This window comes from Poeciliopsis prolifica, unplaced genomic scaffold (assembly GCF_027474105.1).
Source record: "Poeciliopsis prolifica strain line A6 unplaced genomic scaffold, Auburn_PproV2 SCAFFOLD002, whole genome shotgun sequence".
Taxonomy (NCBI): Eukaryota; Metazoa; Chordata; class Actinopteri; order Cyprinodontiformes; family Poeciliidae; genus Poeciliopsis; species Poeciliopsis prolifica.
The window spans coordinates 11,629,110-11,641,186 of NW_026562377.1; the positions used below are offsets into that span (position 1 = coordinate 11,629,110).

The window sequence follows — 12,077 nt, forward strand, 5'->3', positions numbered from 1 at the left end:
CAAGTCCCTTGTTATCTTAATTATATATAAAATGTGTATTTATTTCAACTTTAAAAAAAAAAATACATAAACATTTTAACAGAAAGCTTTTTGAGGCAAAGCTATCAGGGTCCCAAATAATGTTAAAGGCTCTATTATCTTTTGGCATTTGAAGATCTATTGTTCTTTCCAGCCTCACCAGCATTTTGCAATCTCTGCATCATGCACCTCACGTGCAGTCAGTCCATCAGCATGGGACCACGCCTCATTGTAACCACTCAAGTTTTAACTCCGACTCCTACGCGCCTTCTCCACCCTCGTTCTCACGGCTCCATCAGGCTTCCCCCCACCACTAGTTTATGAGGCCCGGGGGAAAGGCATCCGTAATCCTCGTTCTAAACATTCACATTTATTTTCATATGTGCTGATGCTGGCCATTTGAATTTGATGCAAAAGTAAAAAAATAGTCTACTTGTTTTCAAGTGGCATAGATAACATCAATAGTTCCAAAACAGCTTCTTCTTCTTTTTCCACTTAGTTTGCAGGTTGCAATTGTAAACCTAAGGTATCTTGATATCACTTGCTTTTTTTGTGAGGGATGCAAGCTAGGAATTTGTAGAATGACCTAGACACATTTTCTCTCTCTCTGCTTCCTTTATAAGGAAGAAGATGGTTCTGCTTCCTTATAAAGCAGATGCTTCCTTATAAAATCTTTTCTTTTTTTTTTATCTTTTTGCATTAGAAAAACTGATATATCAGAAAGAAACTGCCTTAGACAAAGGCTGACGAATTGGAAAAATAATGATCTTTCCAGTGGAAGGTAGTTAGCTGAATGGCAGCTGTTAGCTTTGCCTCTTTGCTGTTACATCTAAGCACTTGAGACCTCACAACCCATAGAAGTCCTGACCCTTACAATGGAAAGCACCACTCGAAGGCATCATATTTTGAATATTTATTAAAGAACAAAACTACTGAATCACATCTAAGTATGGATAGATGATTGATATGTGACATAATGTGCAAGATGTTTGTTAAATTAATGAAAAGGTGCAGAAAGCTTGCATGTTTGGCCAGAAACCAGACACTTCTCACATTCTGTCGCTGTTTATTTGCCTGTAACCAACAGCGCTGGTATCTGACAACACCGTGGTCAGTCTTCATGTCATGCGAGTTGAAAACCAAGGGGCATCATGTTAACTGTGGTTTTTGTTTGCGTCGCATGAAAAAACTTCGAGGAAATGAGCTGCTCGTCCTTGAGTTTGGTCTGTCCAACATTATTTGTATAGATGACCATCCCCTACTCTGGTTTTACATGATGTTTCAATTTGTTTTCCTATTCCAAGACAGGTAAGAGGAGAAGAAGCTTCATCTGCCTTACAGCTACTAAAATTCAACTTTTACTCTCGGCGTCATGGCGTCAAAGGAATCTACACTTAAGGTAAAGCATCTTCTCCTCCTGCACAATCTGGTTATCACAATTTGTCAGAAAATAACTACATTGATTTACTCTCAAATAGTAAACCACAATCAATCAGTTAATTAAGCAAATTTGATCTGTATAGCACCTCTGAAAGCAACAAGGCATTTCAAACTGAAATACATAAAATACAAAATTACAAATTCATGGAACACACAGTCAACATTACATTTTGCACATTAGATTATTGATTAATGTTTCATGATTTGGTTTCAAAAGCAACTCAAAACACGTGAGTTTTTAGTCTAGAGTTAAAGGAATCTAGGCTGTTTTGCAGTTTTCTGGAAGGTTATTCCAGATTTGTGGTGCATAGAAGCTGAATGCTGCTTCAATTCTCTATTAATTTTTTTTTCTCTTTTTTAGTGGGTTTTCCCATCAACTGCTCTGGTTTTTCTTGTTCTCATGATGCCAGGTGGGTCTTTTAATGACAAGTATCATTTTTCTTTTTTTTTTTTTTTGAAAGCAGTTTAGTTTCTGAGACAATCCAAAATTAGTAGTGGTACTTTCAGATGTATTCTCCCTTTGGAAAAATTGAAGATATGCATGTTTAAATGTTCTGTTTGTGGACAGTTGTGTTGACTATAACACAGCCTACAAATGTGGCCTCACTTGCCTGTATATTGTCCTCATCAGCTTTGTGCAGCTCATTTAAGGTCAACTGCTCCAAACCAGACCAACCGAGCCTGCTGGCAGCTCTGAGCCCTGTCTTTGACCTGGCGGCCATCCGACCCGTAATGAACCAAACCACACAAACAACCATCACTATGTACTTCACTCTGTACGGAATATTAGGAGTGGTATGTTCAGTGTCACGTTATTATTAGCCTACATATTATTTCTTATATAAAATATGTACGAACGACTCATTTTGTTTGAAAAAAATGTCAGGCTCCAAGTTAGAATCAAAATAATTTTATAATGATTGCATCCTGCAATATAGCATATTTACTCATCAATGTCTCATTTAATTTTAGTGAAGTCTTAATTTTGGTGTTTATTTTCAAAGATGCACAATAAGAAAAAGTTCTATTTCAACAATGTAATGTTTTGTCTTTCAGGATGAAAAGTCTCAAGTCCTCATCACTTACCTTTGGATGCACTTTGTAAGCAGAACAATATCATAATCAACCAGCTTGATTTTTATAATCGTAGATTCGATATACTTACTCATTTTATTTGTGACAAAGATTTCATGAGCCACTCTGCGTACTATCATCACTTTTTTCTTCTTCTTGCAGTGGTGGGCAAATGAGTTTAGCAGGTGGGACCCAGTTCAGTGTGGCATGAACAACATTTCAGTTCCCAAAGAGAAGATCTGGCTTCCAGATATTGTCATCAATGAGTTGTGAGTTGATTTTTAATAATCAATACACTTGGAAGACATCTCTTTGAAAACGTAGATGACTTTCCAAATGTATTTGTATGACTGCATGTGTTTACTCACTCTGTGCTATTGGGAATGCACAATAATATAAACTTACTGAAATACCTATCTTTTTAATGAAATATGACATGTTTTGAGCAATATTTACCCACAGAAAAGCTTAAATCTGTCAGAATTATTGCCTTTTATGAAAATTGTAATTATTTTTCATATTCTCATGCTTTGCTCTTTTAGCATGGAGGAAAACAAAGCACCGTCTGTTCTATACGTATACCTGTTCAGCGATGGTAGGGTACACGACTCTTTTCCATTCAGAGTTGTGAGCTCCTGTAATCTCGACATCTATGCCTTTCCCTTCGACATACAGAACTGTTCCCTAACTTTCAACTCCTACATCTACGATGGTGAGTCACTCCAACAAAAAAAAATGAAAATGCGTTTTTTTCATTTACAAAATTTCATAGTCTGTTATTATGGATGTTAGCTATAAGTTCACAGCAAGCTGTCACTGCACAGAAGACTTTAACAATTATAGACCACCAAAATTAACATAATTATCAAGTGACATGAAAGGTTTTCATTTTCCTAGCTAATAAAAATCTGAAAAGTATTTTTATTTAGCCTTTTTAGTCTGATATTTCCTCCCCCCTAATAATGATGGACATGCAAATTGCGTAGTGGAAAATTACGTTTAGTGTTTATTCCTTTGTTTTTATAATATTAGAAGTGAAAAAGTTCAATTTTAGCAGTTGTTAAAGATTTTCATTCCTTCAGGTCTGATGTTAAAAACAAGATGGAGGCCTGATTTGTAGAGGGAGACCTCTTCGCATTATCTGAACCAAGCAACAACAGCAAAAGATGTTGGACTATTGTTCTGTCCATCATCTAAATAAATCAAGAGATTGGAGTAGAAGTAAACCAACCATGACAAGTTTGTTAGGGCTGTCATGTCTCAAGGAGAAAATTATTGGTGAAAGAAAGTCATGCAAAGTCATCTTTGCAGCAATGTATGATGCACAGAATGAATGCACTATTCACTTTTGGTCTATCAAATAAAATCCCACGCAGTTACACAGAACTTTGTGGTTGTGATAACAAATTTAACCAAAATTTCATCGAGTAATTATTTCCAATAATGCTGTCCTATTTCATTCTACGTTCACACGGTCCAAATCATTTTATATTTAAATTATATTGTTTCTCTTGTGGGTTTTCACTGATCTTGGTTGTTTGTGTTGTTTGTTCCCAGCGATTGAGCTTAAAATTATTCTTGGACGAGACACAGAATTAATGACCAGATACTCTAAGGAAGTAATGACCACCATGGGTGAATGGTCACTGGTGGACATCACTGCACAGAAAATAGAGAAAAATAACGAGTCGGGTGTTTACCGATACATGCTTGCATTTTACGTAAGTTTTTAGCATGTAAAAAAAGGTCTGTTAACTGTATTGAAATCTTTAAGCTGTGCAGAAGTATCTACCCTGGATGAACCCTGATTATGATCTCTCTTCAGATCCGAGTGAAGCGCAGCTCCATCATGTACGTAGTGACCCTGCTGCTCCCCAGCTGCTTCCTCATTACGTTGGACCTCTTCAGCTTCTTGCTGCCTCCTGAGAGCACAGACAGGTCCTCCTTCAAGATGACCATCATCTTCGGCTACACGGTGTTCCTGCTCATCATGAACGACCTGCTGCCCATCACCGGAAACACCATACCTCTGATAAGTCAGTCTGAGCTTCAGATAATTACTGTTCAGTAAAGTGCATTGGAGACGTCCTCTTGAGTTTCAACAAATCAAATGTAATTTAAATAGCTTTATCTATTTAAGCACTAGTAAAACAAGTATGTTCAGGTAGTTCTAGCTAAATTACTTTTGATTCAGGCATGTTGAATCGGGGAAACTTCAAAAAAATTACAGTATATTTTCAACACTCTTTTTCGAATATATAAAGAAGTCCTGTTATAAATCTTAGCTAAAATGTTGACATCACAGTTTTCTTTTCCTAGACGTGTTCTTCTCTCTTTGCCTGGTTCTGATGGTGGCCAGTTTGCTGGAGACCATCCTCATCACCAATATACTGATGAACTCATCTGACTTCTCTCCCGTCCCTCGATGGATTCGGATTCTTATTCTGAATTTTCTTGGCTGTCTCGTTTGCATGCCGCGAAGGAGAGAAAAACCAGAGGGTTCAGGTACAGAAGCTGCAGGCAAGACAACTCCATTTCTATGCAGGACAATCCAATCTGAAAAGTTGAGCAACAAAATACTTGAAAAACATAATACACATCACATAAAAGCAAAACACAAAGACAATTTAGAAATAATAAGTAAATTTTTGACCTTTATGGATACAAAGGCAAGCTTTTCGGTCCTGATTTAAACAGCCATCAGCTAATCTAGAGTATAAAAAATAAATGTTGCCTCCCCTGGTGACCTGAGGGGTCAACATGGTTCACATCTGACCAGCAACTCTGAGTTTGATTTTGGTCAAAAACCTATACAGGAAATCAACAAGATTTAAGCTCTATCCTTGGACAAACAGAGAAGCAGTGCAATGATCAAAAGCTGGTGTGATGATCCATTTTTCTTATGGTCAAAATTCTGGAAGCTGCATTTTAGATACATCTGCGTTTTTGGTTGGTCTGTGTTCTTCAGCCCAATAAAATCTATTTAGAGTTAGATTTTAACCTTGCATTTTCAGGACCAAATCCATTAGTTTAAAAGATTTCTCTTTTAAATCTTTTAAGTGATTTAAAAGAGAATAATCTTCATTCTAGATCAGTAAAAATCAATAAGAAGGAAAATAAATTAATCAAATAAAGAAAATAATCTTGACTAATGTCATAACGTTCTGTCTCATTGCTTCTTCCACACAGATCCTGGAACAACAGACAGATTTGATGTCAATCCTCCAGGAACAGGAGGACCAGCTGAGGAAGACGAGGCCCTGACGGAGCTGAAGAGCCTGAGCCGCGTCCTGCAGACCATCCGCTGTGAGGTGGAGCAGCAGCAGAAAGGGAAGCAGAGCTCAGAGGAATGGATCCAGGTGGGTTTCATCATTGACCGCCTGCTGTTTGGCCTCTACATCGTCTTCATATCAGTCAGCTTCATCACCATCATCGTCCTCTGGGTTAACTCCTGCACTCAGTAGAATAATGAATGCCAGAGGGACCTTTTTTTGTCCAGAATGTTGTAATTTTTTGGAGAATTTTAAACATTAACTTATTTTTGAAATTATCTGGTGCAACATGCAATATATTAAAAAGTTACACAATTGTTTTGAATAAATAATGTACTATTGTAAGAATTGATTTATTGGATCTATATGTTACTTAATATACGAAATCACTTTGAAGAAACATAGTAATAGCATCAATGACTTCTACACAATACATAGTTATAGTTTAGTAACTATATATTTTCTTAATTTTTATATAACATATTCCTCTTTGAAATGTTATTTTAGTGCTATTCTTTCATGGAATACATTACATAGATGGTTTGAAAATTATTTGTATTGATATTGATTTTGAATTATGTTTATTTCTCTGTTTGTTTTAGACAACCTGTTTTACATTATGATAAAAAAGATTTTAATTTATTGCAACAAATCATTGTGATAAGTGAAGATGACTATTTGTAGTGTAAAATGAAACCAAAATATGATATATGTGATAAATCCCTGAATACTTTGAGTGCTTTGATCTCTTCCATGTAATCAAATGTTGACTTTTTAAAGGTGTAAAGTTAAATGGCAACCTGGACATTGTTATGTTGTTTGTATCTTCATATATTTATTGTTTATATTCTATTTATCAGGACTGGAGAAAATCTTTAGTTTGAAGTTGAGTGTCTGAAACTGATAACACCAGCCTCTGACTCTGACTTGAAAAATAGTTTAAAACCATGATTTTTTTTTTCCCTCAGAACTATGCACTGCTGGTTTTTAGTCCTCTCACCAGGATAGAGAATATTGAAGCTACAACATTACAGAAAATGAACACTAAGACACAGCAATGATCTGCAGCTTTTGAGTCATAGACAGTGTTTTGTTTTTGTTTATTTTTTCTTTGCACCATGCCAGGGAGTAAAGTCAGATCCAAAATACTTTCAAATATATATTTTTTTCTGACAAACGCAAGAGCAGCATGAGTGGGGTTGAACTAATCTGAAAGTTAACATGAAGTGATCACTTATGATGAAATCTCTTGTCTACTCTGACCTTTTTGATTTAGAACTCCTTGTACAACACCAGACAGTTTGAAAATGTCATTTAAACATGATTTTTGCATTTACTCAGGTTATCTTTGTCTGAAATTGCAAGTTGTTAATTATTATTTCTTACAAAAATAATAAATTTTAGCTGCATTATTGGCTGCAAGATTTGAGAGAAAATAGAAAACACGTGTCTCTTGCACGGTCCGTCCTGACCTTTATTTTCCTATAACCATGAGGTGTGACTGTGACAGCGCTGTGGTTGGTCACCACAGTCACACACTGAGGTGCAACCCGTCTGCTGTGGTTTGTGTTTATTTCATCTGAAACCAACAACAAAGAGAGCAGCTACCCTGTTTTGTGTTCTACTCCCCCACATCATTTGCAGGGGGACGTGTCCTCATCACGCTCAAGTCATAGTCATGTTGTATATTTCTGAGCAATCAGAGCCTAAATGTAGCAAGGTGAGTTGCAAGAACACTTCACTCTTCAGTAATACTTGATCAGGTTTCAAATTGAGGTCCAAACACTTTCTTTTCTCTTAGCCTGAAAATATTTAACTGACAACTCCTGAAACTGACCGTATTTACTTCCAATATTATGAAATCCAAGGAATATGCATCAAAGGTAAAGTATCTCCCATTGCACAATTTGCATGTTCTACAACAAATCTGTTGATAACTTATAAGCTATTCAAATAACTCAACAAAAATCAATTGCTCGATGAATTTTTATTTTATTTCAGCGGCTTCTTCCATCAGTCATGTCCACTGTGGCAGTTATCATCATCATTCTGCCTGGTGAGCTTTTTGTTAATACTGTGATTATTTGTAAAGTTTAGTGATACATGGAGTTCAATTAGGTAATAATTGATAATTGAACTCCATGCTTTCCCACTTAATTGCATAAAGTGTTAAACACATTTAACATTAATTCTATGAAATTGGGAAGTACTTAGATATGGATGTTGAAGCCTCACTATTCTCCTTGTCAGCTTTCTGCGGTGCCGTTGAGGTGAACTGCTCCCAGCCGGACCATCCCAGCTTCCTGGCTGCTCTGTCTCCTGCCTTCGACCTGAGAGCCATACGACCCGTCAAGAACCAGCTGACCTACACCAACATCAGCGTGCACTTCACACTCTACGGGATATTAGGAGTGGTATGTTGAGCTTCAAGGATGAAAAACCATAACTTTAATGAAGAAAATTAGTAATCTTTTACTGTTGTGTTTATATTCTAGGATGAAAAGTCCCAACTCCTCATCACTTATATTTGGCTCTACTATGTAAGCTATACAAACATTTACTACCAATTATGTGTGAACTTTGTTGCTCTGTTTCTCATTCAACTGATTGCATAAATTCTGAAAGCTCACAGAGATTGTTTTGTTTTTGTTTCAGTGGTGGAAGAATGAGTTCATCAGTTGGGATCCAGTCCAGTGTGGCACCGACAAGATTTCTCTTCCCAAGGAAAAGTTTTGGCTGCCAGATATTGTAATCAATGAATTGTGAGTGGTCAGCAATTTTAAATTATAATGTTACAAAAGATTTGTTGGCAAAAATATATATTTTTTACCTTTAAACCACACATGTTCAAGCTGAAGTTTTAATTAGTTAAATACTCTTACATGTTTATTTTTCTCAGCTTCAATCTTGACAACATATCTGTGCACATTTTTGTTTTCTTCTGACAGTATTTTCTACCAAATAAGCAATAACACTTTTTCCACATGAATTTTCTCAAACTTGTTATGTTTTGATTTTTGCTCTCTTAGCATGGAGGAAAATAAAGCGCCATCAGTTCCGTATATTTACCTGTTTAATGATGGCAAAATTAAGAATTCGTTTCCTGTCAGAGTTGTGAGCTCCTGCAACCTGAATATCTACACTTTCCCCTTCGACATTCAGAACTGCTCTCTGACTTTCAACTCCTATGTGTACTATGGTGAGTCTCTCCCATTAAGTCTTATTTACTTTCTTTAAATTGGAACTGAAATTCAAGCATATTTAGCTCAAAATCATTGATCTATCTGGAAGTTCAGATGCAACACAATCATTCACAAAAAGGTTTAAAATCAAAACATTTAACTAAAAACAATTGTCCAAGACAGAAATCCTAGAGGAGTGATAACTTTATCACTGGAAGGCGGGACTCAAACTCCAATCCCACACAATAGACCGACACCAGCTTCTGAAGTTGAGTGAATGAAGCACAGAGTACGATCCCCACTGTGAGCATTGGAGAAATGCTTGGCAGTAGCAGTAGTAATTGTGACCTTAAGAAATCCCTTCATTACTGTGAGGAAGTAAGGCAGATATAAACAAATACATGCCACACTTACACAGTTCTAAGCATTGCAAAAACAATCAATGTTTAAAGATTGGAAAAGTTAAAGGTTTGAGTATAAATTCTTAAAGCAGAGAGTATCATGTATTTTTCATGCACATGGCTCCTTTTTATAGAACCAGCAAGTAAACAATGTTTACAACCATGTTCATCCATTATGCCATTCACAACCGTTCTTTGAAACGTTGCACTGAGAAGTAGTCCCTATGATGAGCTTAGCAGATGAGCAGTCCCAAACTCCTGGCAGGAGTTTGCCAGTTGATGCTGACACTAGTCTTAAGGAGATAAGTGGGGGAGCAAAGGGGAGCAATGCTCTATGGGTCAGAAGCTGGACGTAGGACTGCAGGTTGAAGGCGGATCTTTTGTGGAAAAAATTGGACCTTGGAGAGGCCAAGCATTAGGCACCTTCAATTCAAAAAGATGTATGCGTCACACTAACACTCCAGGTATATTGATGACAAGGGAATAACATAATATAAAGTTTTTTAAAAAACTTGATTATATATAATTACTCCACTTTAAAAAATTAAATTCTTTGTGTCACAATGGAAAGAATTGAACGACTTGTGTTGGAGTGAAAGACCAACACAGTGAATTCAAAATGGTTTTGTCTCCACCAATTTTTATATGTTTTATACTGAAACACTTCACGTGAATATATTTGAACTGTGCAAGAGATCACCATAGTGGGATTATTCTTAAACCTATTGTTTTTCCTTTCCTGCCTCCAGCTCTAGAGATCAGAGTTTTCCTTGGGCGAGACCCGAAAATAATCACAGAGCTCTCTAAGAATGTGATGACCACTATGGGTGAATGGGAGCTGTTGGACATCACCGCACAGAAACTAGTGCATGATGATGAGTCGGGTCTTTACACAGACAAGCTTGCATTTTATGTAAGTTGATGCAAAAAGTTGCTCTGTACCAGAGTTAATGACAATCATCCAAATCTAAATCTTTAAGTTATGCAAAAACCTGATCATGTATTCTTTACAGATCCAAGTGCGGCGCCGTGCCAACATGTACGTGGTGAATCTGCTGCTGCCCAGCTGCTTCCTCATCACTTTGGACCTCTTCAGCTTCCTGCTGCCTCCTCAGAGCACAGACAGGTCCTCCTTCAAGATGACGCTCATCCTGGGCTACACCGTCTTCCTGCTCATCATGAACGACCTGCTGCCAGTCACTGGAAACACCATACCTCTGATTAGTGAGTCTGAACTTCGGATCATTGATAGCTGTGCTTGCTGACTTTACTTTCTACTTTTTTACTGATTTGGAAAGGTTTATCTTTATTCTTACATCAACATGTTCCTTTTTGTGATTAAGAGCTTCTAATATAAAGCCAGACTGAAATTCTGACATTCCTGCATCCTCTGCTCTCTTTCTACCAGATGTCTTCTTCTCTCTCTGCCTGGCTCTGATGGTGGCCAGTCTGCTGGAGACCATCCTCATCACCAACCTGCTGAGCAACTCGCCTGACTTCTCTCCCATCCCTCGATGGATTCGGATTCTGGTTCTCAATTGTCTCGGCTGTCTCGTTTGCATGCCACGAAACACTGAGAAGACAAAAAACTCAGGTATGCAAGGAACATGAAATGATAAAAATCTAATGAAAAATGAAATAAATGCAATCAGTAATTGGCAAGTGTCATCGTTGTTTCCTGAAAATAGAAAAGAGGAAGACGTCAGTGGCTGCAGAAATGAAATGCAATGAAGGTCCTCCAGGAACAGGAGGACCAGCTGAGGAAGACGAGGCCCTGACGGAGCTGAAGAGCCTGAGCCGCGTCCTGCAGACCATCCGCTGTGAGGTGGAGCAGCAGCAGAAAGGGAAGCAGAGCTCAGAGGAATGGATCCAGGTGGGTTTCATCATTGACCGCCTGCTGTTTGGCCTCTACATCGTCTTCATATCAGTCAGCTTCATCACCATCATTATTGTCTGGATTAACTCATACAACCAGTAGACTGCTGCATGTTAGAGACCTACATTTATTCAGAAAGTGCTTGCAGAATTTTGTAATTTTAAAAGATTTACAATCTGTAGGCAATTTATATGTTATGCAACTGTTTAGAAATGACACAGTTTACATTAGTTTGTTGCACTTTAAATGCTTTCATGTAATTCTATCCTTACTCGTTTTTTTCCATTAAACACATTATATATGTTTCATGTGTTTAAAATAAAAACAATGTTAATTTTTAAATGGAGGAAAAGTTTTCCCCAAAAATAAAAAAAATACTTATGATGTTTAATATCTGTTCATTTCATTAAAATGTATTCACACTGTCTAGAGAGATGTTTTATTCAGAATCAAACAACTATGTAAAAAAATCCTGTTAATTGTTGTTAACTGTAAATAAATAATTAAGGAATATCACATCAAGTAAATAAATGTCCCAATGAAATAGAAACCAAATAAAGATTGAATAAAAGTGATCTGTTCTGGGAAGCTTTTTTTTCTCAATCATATTGTATTTATTTATTTGCTTGTTTATCATAATGGTGTTATATTTTATGAAGATGCTTGACGAGAAAAAATTAAGCTTCTCTGCCTCTTCCCTGTGGTTCTACCTACACAAGCTTGATTGTCAGCGCTTAGACCAGCCTGGAGCTCAGATTGAATGTTTCTGACCAAGTGATGTAATCATGCAGATTGCAGTAGGACCACAGAGAGG

The 12,077-nt window shown here is 37.0% G+C and overlaps 1 protein-coding gene and 1 pseudogene across 1 annotated transcript; both read left to right on the top strand.

Moving 5' to 3' along the window:
* Positions 1 to 1,390: 1,390 nt before the first annotated feature.
* Positions 1,391 to 5,996, top strand: LOC129351587 (5-hydroxytryptamine receptor 3C-like; annotated as a pseudogene).
* Positions 5,997 to 7,822: 1,826 nt separating this feature from the next.
* LOC129378450 (5-hydroxytryptamine receptor 3A-like) lies at positions 7,823 to 11,465 on the top strand. Its single transcript, XM_055058765.1, has 9 exons — positions 7,823 to 7,860; positions 8,055 to 8,218; positions 8,300 to 8,344; positions 8,460 to 8,566; positions 8,834 to 9,003; positions 10,137 to 10,300; positions 10,401 to 10,611; positions 10,796 to 10,981; positions 11,076 to 11,465. The coding sequence occupies exons 1-9, from the start codon at positions 7,824 to 7,826 to the stop codon at positions 11,363 to 11,365; spliced, it is 1,374 nt and encodes a 457-aa protein (XP_054914740.1). The 5' UTR covers position 7,823; the 3' UTR covers positions 11,366 to 11,465.
* Positions 11,466 to 12,077: the final 612 nt, after the last annotated feature.